This window comes from Lepus europaeus, chromosome 6, assembly GCF_033115175.1.
Source record: "Lepus europaeus isolate LE1 chromosome 6, mLepTim1.pri, whole genome shotgun sequence".
Classification (NCBI taxonomy): domain Eukaryota; kingdom Metazoa; phylum Chordata; class Mammalia; order Lagomorpha; family Leporidae; genus Lepus; species Lepus europaeus.
In genome coordinates, this window is record NC_084832.1 from 117,358,332 (window position 1) to 117,377,888 (window position 19,557).

The window sequence follows — 19,557 nt, forward strand, 5'->3', positions numbered from 1 at the left end:
AAATGATTTGAATTTCCATCAAGAAATACACACTATCATAGTCACCATAACTATTTTTATTACATTACAATAATTAGGAGCAGTACAGTTCATGACAAAAATATTACAAATTTCATATCACTTCACAGCACATACTCCTATAAACATTTAAAAGTTAATTTTAATTAAAAGAGTGGTCACTTTAAAATTTAATGTTTGATATGACCAACATTCCTAAGTCAGCGCAACCAAAGGATGGAAAACAACTGGATCACACTGCATATGTCCCACAAAAAAAGCACAATGTACAAAATGTGCATGTTTCAGTTTACACTATACAAAAATAGTTAAAATACATTCCAGGTAAACATGTTACATTAAGAAATAGTACTAGTAAGAAATTGGCACTCAAAGGAAAAATTCAAAAGTATTTTCAACATGAAAACACAAGACAGTGGAACTGGAAACTTGGATAAGCATCATATAACTCACTGAGCGCTAGTGGGGGGGTGGGCCTTCTGTGACGGATGTTTCTCAGATAATAACTTTTGTCTTTTCTAAGTCCATCTAAATTGCCTCTCATCATCCCAAACAGGCACTTCAAACTAGTCAACTAAAACACAAATCTTCCTCTAGTTATGACTATGCATTAAAAACTAATGTGAACGCATCTCTAAGAAATAATTTTCATTTTCTGACAGAATTTACAGCTATTAGTTGTATGTTATTCAATTTCTCAATGCAGAATTCATGCTACCCAACAGTAACAAAGAAGTTATTAAATATAAATTGTTTTAAATTAGCTGCTGGGTTTTAAAAAGCACTACCAAGCAATGACCAAGAAATTACTATTTTTGACAAATGGAAATGTTTTCAGATAGTCTGCATTGCCTACCAAAAAAATTCCTAAATGTATATGTATTTGTTTGGGAAAAAAAATGGTGCACAGAAGAAAAAAAAACAGCTCTGGAATACAAATGAGATGAACTTGTGCAAACTGTAACTTAAACATGCTTCAGAAAGTATCTATAGATGAATATATTAGGACAAAATTGTGCAATCATGGCAAAGGTTTTGTCTGATAACCCAAAAAAGTTATATTCTAAATTCCTATGCAGTGTGACTCAGTTAAAATAGAGCCTAGAATTCCTAATTGGGACTATTCCACTCAAATTATGCTACATATGCCAGCTAAGTTCTTCCACAAACATGTTAATGCCTAAGACTATATAATTCAGCACTGTTTTCCAATTTCAATGAGGATTTTTATGTTTAAGGCTATTACAATTAGGTAACATTTATGTTATTTCTAGAATTCTCTCCACCTTTAAAATCTCTAAAGAAACCTTTTGTTAAGCCATTCAAAACTCACACCAAAAAGGATCATTACCACTACCTTCAAAACATTGCCCAGCTACATCAAATATCCCCTCACTTATGCACTGCAGTTCCTAAAGTGTGGTCATGTCTCTCTGTGTAAAAATGAGAAGAGGTACTGGTTAAGTCGTAACACCCTATCTAGACAAAACTCAAAAAAATCTGCAGTTCAGCATAGCATTTCACAAATCATACTCGTTTTTACATAGAAGTTCCCTTCTCTGTGAACTGGTTCAGGCACCTGCTTGTACCCAGATGAAACTATTTTGGAAGCCAATATTTAATTTTTAAAAGTCTATTTTAATTATTTCTACAAAGATAAAATTGGAATATTACATACTTTGGAATTTAAATTAGTATCTGACATATAACAATGTATACTATAACTGTCTCAACAGAATCACAGTTATGCCAAATAAAAAACAATAAAATCAAGTTTACTCTATTAAACAATGAAGTTAAGTGATTTACATAAAGTAACTTGATTAAACAGTTACAATGGAATCATAGCAGAACAATTATCTTAGAACTGGAAGAACCCTCACAGCCCAAATCCCTTCTTTGCAAAAGTAAAATTCACATTGTGTTCCCTCTGGGTCGCGTCCAGATGCCTTGCTGCGGCATTACAGACTGTGGCAGCACAGTGAAAGGCCAGGGATTATGCCCCTCCTTTGGGTGTACCTTATCTGTAGTTCTTTGTGTAGTGGCTGGCATCGGGGAGGCACTCAAAGTATTTGTAAAATAAACGAGTTCTGCCACAAAGCACTTTAAATTAAATTTTGAAGTATTTTTCACTGTGAGAAGACTTCAGTTACCACAAAATGGAATGCATCATTGGTAGCAGAGCTAGTCCTACTTGTAGACTGCAGCATTCCCTTTGTTAACTTCTCCTTCCACTGGAAGCACTATCTATTCAGATCTAGCTTGAAAATTCCTAGTCACCAGAAGACTGGGCTGCAAAGAGCTGACGTTTAAGGGTCATGATTAAATTGCTACAGGTACCACACAAAAATGAACTCTTAGGTCAAATTCCATTATAGTATCTATCAGATTATTTTGAGCCCTGAGGAAATAACATGTAGGGCATTTTGAATGTGACCTACTGGGAAAATGTCACAGAGACATCCATAGCAGCAACACATTTTGAGGTTAGGGGAATTAGAACAGGATTAAAAGAAAGCTGCATCACGGCATGGGTCTTATGGAAGCATAGGCAGGCAAGAAGAGACACTAATGTGGGAGGGGAGTCTGCAAACTGCAGATGGCTACTTACAAATATAAACTTCACCCCATGCACAATTTTGCCCAAGACTAGCAATGAAGATGGTATCACAGGTAAAAGGTTAGACTGTACGGAGTTTGACAAACACATGCATGCTTATTAAGCTAACGTAAACCAAACGGCTATGGAGTTACACAGAGCCTTTGAGATGATGACTTTTAACATGAAGACATGGACAATACATGATTTGCTCAAAATCCAGAATTCTACAAGAAACGTATTCAGCATCTAAGTTACCTTCCTCCTAGTCTGGTGCTATTTTCAACTCATCATATCATCTCATTCTAAATGCATCACAAGAACTTTTTATTGATGTTAACTTATCTGTTCTTAAGCCTTATTTTCAAATTTGGATCAGGATGGAAAATTGTTTATGAAATGTTACTTTAGCCAATGTTAAGAGAATTCATGAAACTAGAGATTTTGAAACTTTCTCACTTCATAGCTTAAAAAAAATGTGGACATATCCCAACCCCCAAATTTCAACTTCCAAGTTAATATTTAAAAGTAATTTTTTAAAAGTTAAAAAAAAAATACGTGATGCTCTTGATTTGTCTGTGGGACCACCACATCTTTCTGAGCTGTGCAAACACTCTCCTGGTCCCCACTGTGACCAACTGATGCCTGGCAACACTAGATGAACACAGGATAGTCTGTGCCCTGACACTCTCGGGGAAGCCTCAAAGGTTCCTACAGGCCCTGGCCTTACAACCTTGGTCTCTTCAACAACTACTAAGCTATATCTGGCTCATAGAATCATCAATATCACTACTGGAATTAATAATCTTTTCAAAGACTGAGGTCCAAGATGTAAATGTATGCTAAGGAACAGCAATCTGACACAGGGAGCCTATGTTTAATTCCTATGAGAATTTTTCACACAATTAATTTGTTTCATTTATTATAAAGATTTAGTAGCACATAAATATAGCCCTGAAATGGCTGCTATAATCCCCACTTCATACTTGGTTTGCCTTAATAGGAAAAGCAATATATTAGGAGTCTTAGTCTTTCCATTGCCCTGAAATTTTTACCATTTTTTCCTTTTTCTAGAAAAAATATAATATTTGGAGGACAGTGACCATAACCAGCAGTGGGAATACGAGAAAACCTTGGGAACAGTGTAACTTTCTATTTGTGAGGATGACACACTGGAGGACATGATGCCTAGATGAATCAACAGCAAGTCCATACATTCGTATTCCCTCAATGTTTCAGGAAAACCAATCAAAAAATCTCAACTGAAGTTAGTTGCTAATTAATGCATTTAAGTGACTAAAGAAAACATAAAATAGGGATGATCTGAAAGCTTCATTAATTTGCTTCACACCAACGTTCACAATTATTAAGAAGAACAGGAAGGAATCGAATGCATGCACCAGAACCCCAAGACGGCCATCTCAGGTGTTCAGTTTCTTTTTCACAGGCTTTGCTAGGAAAACCAAAATCAGGGAATACTGGCACGTAGAGGGGGAAAAGGAAAAAAAAGTTTCCACTGTCATTTTAAAATAAGCATTTAGGATAAAAGCTAACAGTCTGCATGGAGCTGAAAAAAAATTAAGTAATGCTAAAACAAATGCTAATAATTTAGTGTAATGTACAAAAATTACCACTTTTACTTAAGTATGCCTTAAGAAAAAAGTACAAATTGTATTTACATAATTATACACTTTGTCTTTGACTTCTTTTTCTTCTTTTTACCATCTTTGCTCATCTTTTCTTTATGTTTTCGAATTTCTCGAACTAATGTATAGAAGGCATCGTCAACACCCTGAAATACATAAAAAGTATTAAAACGTGATGATTTATATATGATGGCTTGAGGTACACAGTTAACAGATTGCCTTTCATAGAAACATTAATTTGAGAAATAATAAAGCCACTTTATGTTTCTCCAAGAGCACCTCAATATACATCTCACATATAGCACTTTTAGGATTCTTAAATGGATATTCTATCAACATTACGAACAGGAAAACTGATTTTCACAACAAAGATAATCAATAGTACAAAATCAAATTAAACAAATGACTTTTTTCCAGGAGAACTTAATTAGCTACTAATTCTTCCATAGTGGCTAACTTTAGTCACCAAAACCTATTGTGTGTATGTGTGCTTGCATGTGTGTTGTTTGTGAGAGAGAGGGGGCAACAGACATTTTTGTTCCTGAGTTTCTGGACTTTATATATAAGTCATGCAACTATAAATTATTTTCATATATAAACACAATAACAGTATTTGAGTCCTGATTCCATACTTACACAAATCTACTAGGTTTAACTAATTTACTAAGAAGTATCCAATAACTGAATCTACTATTCTAGTTTTCAAATTATGGTGATAACAGTTTTAATTTATATACTATATACTTATCATTAAGAAAAGGGTCTAAAGTGACCCTAATATGAGATAATATTACTTTGGAAAATGAAACACTTCTACTTTGTAGAGAAATGAGCTAAAATGTTCATGCAGTACAGTTTAATTTGGAACAGATTCTCTCTTATTTATTGCTGCTGTGGTTTCTGTTTAATACACGTGAGATTCAGGAGTTTGCCAGATAAAGCCAAATGCCCTGTCTTCAAAGAGTTTTCTTCACTTGGCCATTGAGGTCTATGTCTATTTGTGATCAAAGCAAGATACCTAAATCAGTTATGGCTAAAAGTGATTTTTAATTCAGAATAATTAAACATTATAATCTGAACATGGAACAGAATGTATCTTAACACTGCAGTACTTAAACTATGCATGATAAGTAAAGGCAAAGCTAGAAGCATGAAGAAAAAATAAGATCTTCTCTGTATTCAACTATTAAATGAAAATCTGTTAGTCTAATAATGCTTCCAAACCTAGACACTAGAGGGAGTCTTAGGAACAAATTACCAACATATTAAGTTGTATAAATCAAGCCACTCTATGAACAGTGAAAATTGCATTTATACTCATTATAATCACCCTTGTTGAATATTATAAATTATACATATTGTATCTTAAATATCATAACATGTATAAATGTACTTATTTAATTCTATTATCTTGAAAACAATTTTAAAATAAGTGATATGACTTCTCCTTTATAATATCTTCAGTAATTATATTTCAAAATAACAAAAATAGTCCAGGACATTTTCTTTCAAGTTATATTTAACTAATTTTCACAACTGATCTGTAATTCAAGAAGAGTAAAGTAAGCACACACTGGGAATGGGAGAATTGGCCCACATTTAATCTAGTAATAGGATAAAAACCAGCATTACTGATAAGAATATTAGTAAATGCAAGTCCTGAATAGAGTTGCACTAATACATGTTTTCCACTTCCTGGTATCAATACTGATAAAATATAAACACATGCTTTTGTTTATCCCAAAGGAGAAAGAGTGCTAAGAAGTAACTTAGATGGCAATGCTATCATGGCTTACCCATTTATTTCTCTCTATATACCAATCTTCTTAATACACAAAGAGGGTAAAACTTCAAATGATACAAAGACTATTCTATATAGTAACAATACTTAACAAGTTATAATTATAAGCCATTAGAATGGAATGGAATCTTAAAGCGGATATAATCTTTGGGGCTGGCACTGTGGCAAAGGGAGTTAAGTTTCTGCCTGTGACACCAGCATCCCAAATGGGCGCCAGTTCAAGTCCTGACTGCTCCACTTCCAATCCAGCTCCCTGCTAATACACCTGGAAAACAGTGGAAGATGGCCCAATGCATTGAGTCCCTGTACCCATGTGGGAGACTCGAAAGCAGCTCAGGCTCCTGGCCTCAGATAGAGCCCACCTCTGGCCACTACAGTCATCTGGGGAGTGAACCAGTGGATGGAAGCTCTCTCCGTAATTCCACCTTTCAAATAATTAAATAAATCTTTAAAAAAAAAATCTAACTCTTCTACCCTTCGTGAATTAATTCCCTTTGATCATAAATCCTTACATAGTGAACTGTTTTGACTACTACTCCAAGGAAGAAAAATGCAAATGGTTAGAAGCAGAAAAAAAAAAATGAAAAACCATGAGACGGACAGAGAAGCTAGACACATTCTAAGATAAAAACAATGTACAAATATTTAAGAAAAAAATAATGACAGAATCTGATGAGATGACATCATCCACTTCTAAGATTCTTCAAATACCCTAGTTCTTTCTTGTTGCACTACTTTCCACATGATCTTATTAAAATGAACTCATTTCACTGACTAGAGAAATGTCACAATCTAAACATGTAGTGAACTATTCATATTGATACATATAGGTAAAAAATAAAAGCAGTATCCCAGTAATCAGTTTGTATAAACCTATGCCTTTCTGGGCTAAGAAAAACTAACTTGTAAACATTTGTCATTGTCAAAATTTTCTTTTAAAGAAAATTTTTATTTAACTTTAAATCGCTAAAAATCACCCAGTACATTTTTTGTATAAATGCTGCTGGTGCCCATGAAAAACACAAGGATTCACTGGGTCAGTTATTTCAGTAGTCAATGTGAAAACATAAGTTTGCAGAAATTAGAAATTTTACAATACATGCTACATCTTTTTTGACAGGCAGAGTGAGTGAGAGAGAGTGAGAGAGAGAGAGAGAGAGAGAGAGAAAGGTCTTCCTTCCATTGGTTCACCCCCTCAATGGCTGCTACGGCCGGCGTGCTGCGCTGATCTGAAGCCAGGAGCCAGGTGCTTCCTCCTGGTCTCCCATGCGGGTGCAGGGGCCCAAGGACTTGGGCCATCCTCCACTGCCTCCCCGTGCCACAGCAGAGAGCTGGACTGGAAGAGGAGCAACTGGGACAGAATCCGGTGCCCCAACTGGGACTAGTACATCTGTGTTTTAAATATATTTTATTCTAAACATTTTAAAATTCACCTAATAGTGAAACAACAGGAAGAGAAAATGAAAATGCATGGTACTGCTAGTTAAAAAGGAACTTTTCAGAGTGGGCACTGTGGTATAGCAAGCTAAGTTTCCCCTTGTGATACCTGCATCCCGCAGTGGAGTGCCACTCTGAGTCCTGCTCCTTCCCTTTTGATCCAGCTACCGGCTAAGATGCCTGAGAATGCAACAGAGGACGGACCAAGTACTGGGTCCCCGCCCCTCACAAGGGAGACTTGGATTAAGTTCCTGGCTCCCAGTTTCAACCTGGTCAGTCCCAGTCATTGTCAGCATTTGGAGAGTGAATCAGTAGACAGAAGTTTTGTCTCTCAAATAAATAAACAAAAAAGTTTAACTTTGCAAAGTGCACTGGAATGCTAAATTTTACAACTTCTAAAATAAAATACAGCTGTATATAATAGCACTCAAAAAACAATGAGTTCATAACTGCCCATAAAAATTAATGCCAGCCATGATTTGTTTCTCTGATATTAGGTGGATGAGAGATTAGTACACTACACAATATCTTTGGGGAATGAGTCTACTAAGATATGTATTTTACACTTTTGGGAGATAAATTATTTCAGACTTAAAATTCATACAACAAAAAATAACAGCAGTTTTGAAAATTTTGATTTCATTCACATTGCCATAGAACATTATATATTACAAAAATATGCACTGAAAGCTTAAGCTTTGACATGAACTCTCTGCCTCCTACTGAATGAAGTGCAAGACAGATTCATATGAGTCAGTGTAGAAAGGAAATTGAGAGACGCCATTCAATAAATCTTTACTGGGCAGCTACTCTGTGTCATATATAGCAATGGCTATATAAAGATTAAGGACATACATGATGCTGGATCTTTAAGATTTTACCTATCTAATAAAGTATACTTCAAATTATACTTTTCTTTTTTTTTTGACAGGCAGAGTGGACAGTGAGAGAGAGAGACAGAGAGAAAGGTCTTCCTTTGCTGTTGGTTCCACCCTCCAATGACCGCCATGGCCGGCGCACTGCAGCTGGCGCACCGCGCTGATCCGAAGGCAGGAGCCAGGTACTTCTCCTGGTCTCCCGTGGGGTGCAGGGCCCAAACATTTGGGCCATCCTCCACTGCACTCCCGGGCCACAGCAGAGAGCTGGCCTGGAAGAGGGGCAACCGGGACAGAATCCGGTGACCCGACCGGGACTAGAACCTGGTGTGCCGGCGCCACAAGGTGGAAGGTTAGCCTACTGAGCCCCGCCGCCGGCCGTAAATTATACTTTTCAAAAAGGGAATTAAAAGAATTTTATTTTGGTGAAAAAGTTGAAATTCATGTATAGTTTTTATAATAAGGATTTTCTATAAAATTTCTGAAGTACTCTTTTACAGGTTCATGAAACACCAATGAGACTGTTTCGGTGTAACACGAGAAGCATTTAACAGTTAGCAAGAGCATATTGGGAAGACACAGGAACAGTTGCCCAGTTGAACAGTTTGAGAAGTTTCTTACAGAACAGGCAATAGGAGAATCACGAAAAAGCATAAGCTAATTAACAAGACCAGGGTTAAGAATATACCTTTTCAAGTAGGTGCCACAGGGAAGGTAGGGAATAACATGGTGTATATTACATGAGGCCAAAAAAATTAAAGGTAATTCCATTCAATGATGACATTTTTTAGATATACACCACCAGTAGGCTGGTGACATAAGGTGTTAAGGACTAATTTTGGCATGCTATGGTATTGAGATTTTAAATCTAGTCAGTGACTAGATTTCAAACAAAGAGAATGGTATTTCCTGGTAAACCAAACAAGAGGCATCTTAACAGTTCTGGCAAGAAATTACAGGGGCCTGAACCAATGATGTGATAAAAGACAGAGCTGGAACAGAACAGTATAAAATTTACGGCTGCTTCCAAATAGAGTAAGAAAGAGGGACGTAGCAGTCATCCCCAACTCCCAGGCTTCTATGCAGGTAGAAATGTGCTGTTGATGTCACTGAGTTTGAGAACACAGGTAGATAAACAGTTACTTGATGGTGCAATGACCAAAAAGAAAACCCATTGTTAAGAGGGAATCTTTTCCACCTTCGGGGCCATCTGATCTTACCACTCTGTATTTCTTTTTCTCCCTCTCAAAAAAAAAAAAAAAAAAAAAAAAATCAAAAGCCGATCACTTCAAAACTTGAGCCTGATTTCCCTTAAAAATAAAGATCAGTTGCCAAACGATAGCTTACCTTAGACTAATTAAATCATCAAACCTTATGCCAAATGTAGTTTACTACTGCTACCAAAACTATCTCGATTAAAATATTCATTGGATTAAAAATAAATGTACTAATTATGGGAATAAACTACAAATTTCTTATCTTTGAATACTTGAAATTTGAATATCATACCTAAGTAGTTGCTACTTTGTTACCTTTGAAAGATACCTGCTTTCTGCCAAAATTAATATGCTGAACTTACCAGATTACATTATATTGCATTTTTTAATTTTCACACAGCCAGGAGTCTTTTCTTCTTTGCTGATTTTTTTCAATCTGTATTGTCGGATCTCTCTCACCAATGTATAAAAAGCATCCTCCACTCTCTGCATTGTAAAACACAACTTCTTTAAAGTCTGTTTCATTGGTAACACTAATTTACTGGGATAGCCATGTGCAAGAAGTTTGAAATTTTGAGCTTGAGAATTTTTTTTTAAACAGACATCAGATTGAACTGCAGACACAGTTTTAAATATCGGCTAGAATTTAAATATGGGCTAGAATCCTGGTTTGTTCTTTAAGTCACTTTGTTTCCTTAAAATCTAATTAGAGGGGTCAGTGATGTGGTGTAGTGGGTAAAGCCATGGCTTATGATGCCAGCATCCCACGTGGCCACAAGTTCATGTCCTGGCTGCTCCTCTTCCAATTCAGCTCCCTGCTAATGCTAATGGGGAAAAAAAAAAAAAAAAAAAAAAGGGGACAGCCCAAGTGCTTGGGCCCCAGCTACCCATGTGAGAAACCTGGAGGAAGCTCCTGGTTTTGGCCTGGCCCTCTGGGAAGTGAACCAGGAGATGAATGACCTCCCTCTCCCTCTTCTTCTCCCTCTGTCTTTCCCTCTCTCTCTATAGCTCTGGCTTTTCAAATAAATAAATATTTTTAAAAAGAACTAAACAAACAACACCTCAAAATAAAGGGGCATCAAGAGACTGGAATCCCGAGTTTGAGCTTTAGCAGCACACTTTCCAGTCAATTTATAAGGTCTCACAGTTTTGAGTACAAAAACTTTTGTGGATGGAAAACTACAAATTTTAAATTTTTAAATGAGGGCTGTTTACCATAATATAAAACATTGTGAAATGTTTAAAATATACACACAAAATAGGAGAAAAACAGTCTGTGTCTTCTCTACCAGTCTTAAAAATATTTTTAAAACAGTGTCCAATTATACTGGCTTTGTACCTTCTATTCTAATATAAATAGTTTAAAGGAGTTTTTCCTACAATAATCTACATGTAGTACAAATTAACTTGAAAGATACATGTATTCATTCTTATTAACTTTTTTAAAAAAAGATTTATTTTATTTATTTGAAAGGCAGAGTTACAGAGAGAGGGAGGGAGAGACAGATGTTCCATCTACCGATTCACTCCCCAAATGGCTGCATTTGAAGCTGGGCCAGGCCAAAGCCAGTAGCCAGGAGCTTCATCCAGGTCTTCCACATAGGTGCAGGGACCCAAGGACCTGGGCTATCTTCCGCTGCTTTTCCAGGAGCATTAGCAGGGTGCTGGAATGGAAATGGAACAGTGGGACTTGAACCGGCGCATACATGGTATGTCAGCACTGCAATCGGTGGCTTAAGCCACTATGCTGCAATGCTGGCCCTATTCCTATTAATTTTAAGAAATTATGAATTACTTACTAAAGTAAGTAACTGGCATATTTTAACTTTCTGAGATTGGTAACATCAGTGTTTCACAGTAAACAAATGAGACAAAAATGGACCCAGCATTTAAAAAGCTAATACAGATCTAAACTAGGATCTGTATTCTTAAATTCCATTAGGCACAGAGAATCAGCTATTAATTATTAATAGTTTGAGCCTACTTTTTGCCTTTAGAAGCCATCTGTGCATTTACTGACTCTGAGAGTTGAGACAAAGATATCTCAATTCGTTAGGTCAAAGAACTTTTCACAGATCTCAAGAGCATATTAAGAACAAGTGTTTGACATAAGAGTTATGACATCTCCCATCCCTTTAGGATTGCCTGGTTCAAGTCCTGGCTACTTCACTTCCAATACAGCTTCTTGCTAATGTGTACACTAGGAAGCAGCAGGTGATAGCGCAAGTACTTGAGTCCCTGCCACCCATCCGGGACTGGATTCAGGGCTCCTGGCTTCAGTCTGGCCCAGCCCTGGCTGTTGCAGGCAATTAGAGCACAAACCAGCAGATGGAAGATCTTTTTTTGCCTTTTCTTTCAAGTAAAATTTTAATTTAAAATCCAGGAGCAGTTGCTTGGCACAGCAAGACACCACTTGGGATGCTGGCATCCCATTCAGGGTGCCCAGGTTCCAGTTCCAGCTCTGCTTCCAATTCCAGCTTCCTGCTAATGGTAAGGAACACATGATAATGGCTCAAATACCTGGGCCCTTGTCAGCTACATGGAAGACCCTGATTTAGGAGTTCCAGAATCCTGCCTTTGGCTGGCCCAGATCAGACTATTTTTGGGCATATAGGAATGAAACAATGCACTGAAGACCTCTGTCTCTGTCTCTCCACCTTTCAAATGAATAAAAATAAATTATTTTAAAAATTCCAGAAACTATGTAATAAGAAACAGGTACTGGGCTGGTGTTGTGGCACAGCAGGCTAAACAGCCACCTGCAATGCCAGCATCTCATGTAAGTACCAGTTCGAGTCCTGGACCCTTCACTTCCAAGCCAGCTCCCTGCTAACATGCCTGGGAAAGCACATGAGCTACCATGTAGGAGACCCCAACATAAAGCTCCTGGCTTTGGCCTGGCCCAACCCCAGCCACTGTGGCCATCTGGGGAGTGAACCAGCAGATGGAATATCATTCTCTGTAACTTCACCTGTCAAATATTTTTTTTAAAAAAGCATGGATTTTAAATAAGGTGATTATGTATTAAAATGCATATTTCAAGTTACTAACATAAATCATCTAGTGATAGGTATGTTTCAGTTAAAGTATCTAACAACAAAAATTATAGTCCAAGAAATTTTATTTTTAATGGAAACAATGAACAAGCTAGCTAAGCCATCTAGAAACAAAAATTTTGAAGCATTTTTTGATAATATTAAATATGTTGGTAATTTAAATTAGAATCCCATTTGTACTTGGATGTAGTTTTTTAGTAGTTTATAACTGATTCTCAAGTATTTATTATTTTTACTCATCTGTCTTTGAAAATATTATATATTAAAAATTGTGAGTACCAAACAAGATAATTTAAGGCATAAAAACAACTTTTTATAAAGTATGTAAAATATAAAAATGATCTGTTACCTAATATACTTTTACAAATAACTTTCAACTTAAAAATCAATTTTAATAAATGGAGATACATATATATATATATATACACACACACGCAAACCAGGAAAAAGCTCATATTTCTTAAAATTTTTTAGGAATGTGAATTTCTATTCCTGTTTAAAAAAAAAGTCACAAAGTCAATGCAGAAGGCATGCCAAGAGGGGAGGAAAACATGTATTGGTCCTACACTAATTTAGAAGTAAACTTTGATTGTAACTTATCTCTAAAATCAGTTTGGATGTCTGCTTTCTAAGGGTGAACACTCCCATCACCAATACCAGAAAATATGATTTTTGTTTCCAGCAATGCAGAGAGAATTGGAAGCCAACAATTTAAAAAGAGGAGATTATTACCCACCACCAAGAATTCAGTTTTAGGATCTCAGTGGCTAAGAGAATTAACAACACTGAGAAATAGTTACTCCAGAGTGACTTTTCTTATTTCTACTAATAAGAAATTTAAGTAAGATTTTAAACAGTTATTTACAATATTCTTCAGACTTAAAATAGTCATTTCTTCATAATTTGCTTTAAAGTCATACTAACATCAAGAGAACGTGAGAGTATTGTTATGTATCCTTGTAAATCCTTTAAAACCACTAGCTCTGGCTCTTATTTTCAAAAACTGCATAAAAAGTACACCTATGAAAAAGCACAGTGGTTTCATATTCCCAAATATGCATACTTTTCAAAGATCAAGTATTACTAAAACAAACATTTAATACCCACGACAGCTAGTTACTAAGCTCTCAACCAGCACTCAATACTTTGTTCTTGAGAATATGGCTGGTTGCCAAGTATACTCATTTTAAAATGTTACTTATACTCTAAGCACAACTGTAAATGTTTATGCAGGAACAAATATATACAAGTTTAAATGTGTAAATTTTTATAATCAAGAGATTTGACAATATTTCCAGCTCAACCATTAACTGAAAAAATACCAGTAAGACCAGCAAATTGTTAAATAGTATCATTATATCCTTTTGTTTATGCTTTTACTATGAGTTGTTTTTTTTTTTTTTTTTTTTTGGACAGGCAGAGTTAGTGAGAGAGAGAGAGAGAGAGAGAAAGAGGTCTTCTTTCCGTTGCAAATACCTGCTTCAATGGAGTCATTCATGAAAAAATTCTTGTACATCACATAGCCTAAGCATACACAGATGCAGGAATACAAGCCCTCTTAGGGGATGAGAATGGGGAGAGGAAATGCAGTCTAAAAACCAACTTCACATACTTGGTTATCTGAAAAAACCTTCCAAACTATGGCTTAAATAAAGTGGAGTTCAGATGCAGCAATACCACTGCTTAGGTGGACATGCACCACGAAGAGCAGGTGCAGGGCCAGGTTTTGTTGATTTTTAACTGGTAAAAAGCTGAAGTGCAAAGTATTCATCTCATGTATACAAACTCCACTATTGTTCGACACAAGGCACTAAGGAGGGTTCTTGCTTATTCTGCTATATAATTTCATGAGATTTTTGTTTTTAATTTTTTTTTTTTTTTTTTTGACAGGCAGAGTCAGACAGAGAGAGAGAGAGAGACAGAAAGAAAGGTCTTCCTTTTTCTGTTGGTTCACCGCCCAAGTGGCTGCTCAGGCCAGCGTGCTGCGGCTGGCACACTGAGCTGGTCTGAAGCCAGGAGCCAGGTGCTTCTTCCTGGTCTCCCATGCGGTGCAGGGCCCAAGCACTTGGGCCATCCTCCACTGCACTCCAGGGCCACAGCAGAGAGCTGGCCTGGAAGAGGAGCAACCAGGTCAGAATATGGCACCCCAACCGGGGTTAGAACCCGGTGTGCCGGCGCTGCAAGTAGAAGATTAGCCTATTGAGCCGCGGCGCCGGCCGAGACGTTTTCTTTAATGGAGATCTTCTAACAACTAAAATTAAATATCTTGAAGTTAACAACAAAATAGGAAATTAATCACTCAGTATCTTTATGTTCATAAAACTAGTTGTTCCAATATGTTCAAATTGAGTCCTCCAGAAAGCAAAACAGCGGGAGCAGGAGCAGCAGACTGAAGTACTGCTTCTGCCATCTATGCACCGAACTCTTCCCACTTTGGATTTTTACAGACTGAAACACACACTGATCCTATTGTGTCAATGTTTCCGTTTAAACAGCCTTTGCTGATCCTGCCATGCACAACTCAAAGGAACCAGAAAAATCCATCTGAAACACCTCTTTCCCAGGTAAATGTGAAGTAGGTGTCAGCCCTTATGCACTAGGAACATGGGGATCACATACTATGTAGTAGTAGAAAATAACTCCTTTTGCTTTTCAAATATGGACTAAACTGAATATAAAAAATATATAACGTATTATATTCTGGCTAGTCAATGACTTTTCTATTATTACAAAGTAACTAAGCTGGCAAAAACATACTCTGAAATCCTTTTCTGATAAAGTGCCAGAGTGGGGGCTGGTGGCAAACAAGTGCCTGGGCCCCCGTACCCATGTCAGAGACCCGGATGAAGTTCCTGGCTCCTGGCTGTTGCTGCCATTTAGGGAGGGAATCAGAAGACAGAAGACCTTTTTTTTTTTTTTTTTTAATTATTTGACAGATAGAGTTAGACATTGGGGAGAGAGACAGAGAGAAAGGTCTTCCCTCCATTTATTCACCCCCCAAATGGCCACTACGGCCGGAGCTATGCCGATCCGAAGGTAGAAGCCAGGAGCTTCTTCCTGGTCTCCTATGCGGGTGCAGACGCCTAAGCACTTGGGTCATCCTCCACTGCCCTCCCGGGCCACAGCAGAGAGCTGGACTGGAAGAGGAGCAACTGGGACTAGAACCCAGTGCCCATATGGGATACCAGCACCACAGGTGGAGGATTAACCAAGTGAGCCATGGCGCCGGCCCGATGGAAGACCTTTTGTAAAACCTAAGGTGAAAGTCAGTCAGGGCTCAGCAGCTGCCAACTCACAGGCCAAACGTGGCCACAGTTTATTTTCGTGCTATGTACAAGCTAACAATGATTTTTCCATTTTCAAAGGAGTCTAAAAAAAAAAAAAAAACTAATATACAACAAGGAATACTTGTGACTGAAAATTTTAAATATTTATTACCTCGCCCTTTACAGAACACACTTGCCAGCCCTGACTTGTAACTAATTAATGTTCTTTCCCTGCTAACCTGTATGCTTCTTTTTGGTGTTTGTGTTTTAGGCTCATGATCAAAAAAATCAAAAATTAGGGCACAAAACTAGCTGCTGATAAAATACAAGGATATTTATGAAGTTATTTTGTTCAAATAACAAATAAATTTATTGAACAACAACCGAGTAACAAAATATGCTGCAGAAATAACAAAATATTCTGCCAAGGCTAGAGCTTCAAAGTTTCACAAAACCTAAGATATAAAACTCATTAAAATTTACATATTCAAGTTTACTATCTATAATTACTTGAAACAGCTCTTTAAAAATCTTGTAACACATGCAAATATTAAATTTATTTCAACAGAGGAAGATGCATGAACTGATTAAAGGCTAACTTATTTCAAAGCAAATCAATCAGTTCACTTAATAAAAAGAACTCAACAGAAATCAAATGTCATTATGGTTTAGCAACATAAATTTCATAAATACATCAATAAAGTAGGATATAAATCTAAGATATATTAGATTTAGGTTAAGAAAGAGAAATATTCTTTCATATTACTTCATTCTATATTTTAATTAGATGGTCCACATTAATGTCTACAAAGCAAACTTCACTTAATCCACTTCTATATCATATTCCTTTAAAAAAAAAAATCAAGGCCTCAAAACAGCATAAAACTAAAAATATATTTTAAAAGAAAGCCAGGGTAGGGGCCAGCACTGTGCCATAGCAGGTAAAGCCTCCGCCTGCCATCCTGGCTGCTTGCTGCACTCCTAATCCAGCTCTCTGTTGTGGCCTGGGAAAGCAGTAGAGGATGGCCCAGTGCTTGGGCCTCTGCACCCACATGGGGGACTCAGAAGAAGCTCTTGGCTCCTGGCTTCAGATCAGCCCAGCTCCAGTCACTGCAGCCATTTGCAGAGTGAACCAGTGGATGGAAGACCTCTCTCTCTCTGCCTCTAACTCTGCCTTTCAAATAAACTAATAAATCATTTTAAAAAAAAAAAAAAAAGGCAAGCAAGCCAGGGTAGTTTTCTGATTAGTTATGAATAGCTGAATGCTTCAAACATTACAGCATTAATAACAAAACACCAAGAACCAGCTAACTGGTGCTTCTGCAGCAGCCATCAAACAACAGGGAAAGGAGTGAAGAGCTACACTGTGGTACTAACAAGGAAGAGTCCTTTTAGTATCATCTAACTGCCTTTCTACTTCAAACTGTGGTCCATGGACCAAAACCAGCATCACCTGGGGTTTGCTGGACATGCAGACTCACAGGATCCAACCTAAACCCACTGATTTAGAATTGGGATCTTAATAAGCCCTTGGATCTGCACGCACTGTAATGTACTAGCACTTCTCTACTGCAGCCCTTTATATTAGGTTGATCTGTTTACCTTTTTTATGTGAAATGCTAACAAAAATGTTCAAAAGACTAAAAAGAAATTTTAAAATCTATGAATAATACAACTACAATAAAATATTAATAACAGTATAGATGGCTTGCTAATGTTTTCAATAAAATTCTTTTCAATTTTATATCCGAAATTTTTTCATAAAAAAATATCGGAGGGCTGACGTCACGGTAGAGTTGGTTAGGCTGCCAACTTGCGACACCACCATCCCATATGAGCATCAGTTCAAGTCCCAGCTGCTCCACTTCCCATCCAGTTCCCTGTGAATGCAGCTGGAAAAGCAGCTAAAGATGGCTCAACTGCTTGGGCCCCTGCCAACCATGTGGGAGACCCAGATGGGGTTCCAGGCTTCTCGCTTTGGTCTGCCTGTAGCTCAGCCTCAGCCATTGTAGCCACTTGGGGAGCAAACCAGCAGGTAGAAGATCTCTCTCCCCTGGCCTGCCTGTTCTCTCTCTAATGCTCCCTTTTGAATGAATAAACTAAAAAACAAAACCAAAAAAAGGATTGGAAGAAAAAGTTATAAGTATTATAATCATGTTTTCTGAGAACCTTCTTTTCTGAAGAAAATTGAGACTAGTCAGAAAGACAAGAGAAACACCCCCCCCAAAAAAAACGACCCTAAAATTTGGAACTTGGGAAGGAATTTGAATGAAATCTTAATTACTCTGAAGTGAAATACACCAAGTCTTTACTTTAAATAATTTATCTGCCATAGAATAAATATGTATATGATGGAAAAACTGCAAAAATTCAGTTTTGAATTCCAAAACAAACACCTAAATAGTGTACCAAACCAGGAGGAGCTACTTATGATCTCACTGGAGAAGTAACTCATAAATAATAGCTGAATAACTTACACTTATGTTTTTATCCCTTTACAAAATTCAACAAACATCTAGAATGCCTGCTTTTCTGAGTTTAACTATGTAATGAGTTGTTTATCAATTTTTTAAATTCCTAGCAACACAAGAGTTAAATTCTACAAAATCATCTTTGTGGACTCACAGGTACGCATAACCAGAAAAAACTCCCCCCTCCCCCAAAAATGTATGGAACATATATTGTACAAGTTCTTACAGTCTATGCATGAAAACTGTATTCTATCACATCTTTGTGTTCCTATCCAGAATTTTCCTTTTAAATGTTAAACTCTTATTTCATACAAACAGGTTAGATAGTATTAGCTAAAATTATTTTATTTTACCTAGAGAAAAAGTTTTAAAATGAAGATGACTGGGACCAGCATTGTGGCATAATGGTTTAAAAGCTGCTGCCTGCAACACTAGCATCCTATTTAGACACCGATTTGAGTCCCAGCTGCTCCACTTCTGATCCAGCTCCCTTGCTAATGTGTCTGGGAAAGCAGTGGAAAATGGCTCAAGTCCTTGAGCTTCTATACCCATATGGGAGACCAGGATGAAGTCCTGGTTTCAGCCTGGCCTAGCACTGGCCATTGCAGCCATTTGGTTAGTAAACAAGTGGATGGCAGATCTCTCTCTCTCTCTCTCTCTCTCTTTAACTCTGCCTTGCAAATATTTTTTTTTTAAATGATGATTTCTTTAACAAAATTTAGGTTCTAACTGGCATTAATTTTTGCCAGAACAATGCACTAAATGAATAATGGAATTTCGATTCACTTTCAAAATACTCTTCAATAAGAAAAAAAATGCCAAAGTAAAATTTCTTCAAATATAACAAAATTCAATCTAGAAACATATGACATGATACTCTTAAGAGCACAAACTCAAAATCTGTTCCCCTGTTCTTTGTCTTTACATAACGTGAAATCGCACATTTCTTTAATGTAAGATGTGCTCAGAGCAAGGGAAATTTTTACTGTGGAAAGAACTCAAAGTGGAAAGTACTACCATAACACTACCTTAAGAAGCACTGTCTGCTCAAGAGAAGGTACCATTCTATATGCTATTTTAACACACTGAGAGAAAAACTGAAAATCACATCAATGACAGAATAGTGATGTTTTCACATATGAACACATTAATTTCCTTCTCCTACCTTTAA

At 36.9% G+C, this 19,557-nt stretch overlaps 1 protein-coding gene and 1 long non-coding RNA gene across 3 annotated transcripts in view; one reads left to right on the forward strand and one right to left on the reverse strand.

Moving 5' to 3' along the window:
* Positions 1–35: 35 nt before the first annotated feature.
* Positions 36–19,557, reverse strand: part of KRAS (KRAS proto-oncogene, GTPase) — a 44,184-nt gene continuing 24,662 nt past the window's right edge. For both annotated transcript variants that reach the window (XM_062194947.1, XM_062194948.1), the window contains exon 5: positions 36–4,409. In XM_062194947.1, coding sequence (XP_062050931.1) covers positions 4,293–4,409 — 117 coding nt within the window. In that variant the 3' untranslated portion in view covers positions 36–4,292. The remainder of the gene's footprint in view (positions 4,410–19,557) is intronic.
* LOC133761948 (uncharacterized) lies at positions 15,039–19,554 on the forward strand. Its single transcript, XR_009866235.1, has 3 exons — positions 15,039–15,213; positions 18,497–18,542; positions 18,744–19,554. It is a non-coding gene; the product is annotated as an uncharacterized LOC133761948 (long non-coding RNA).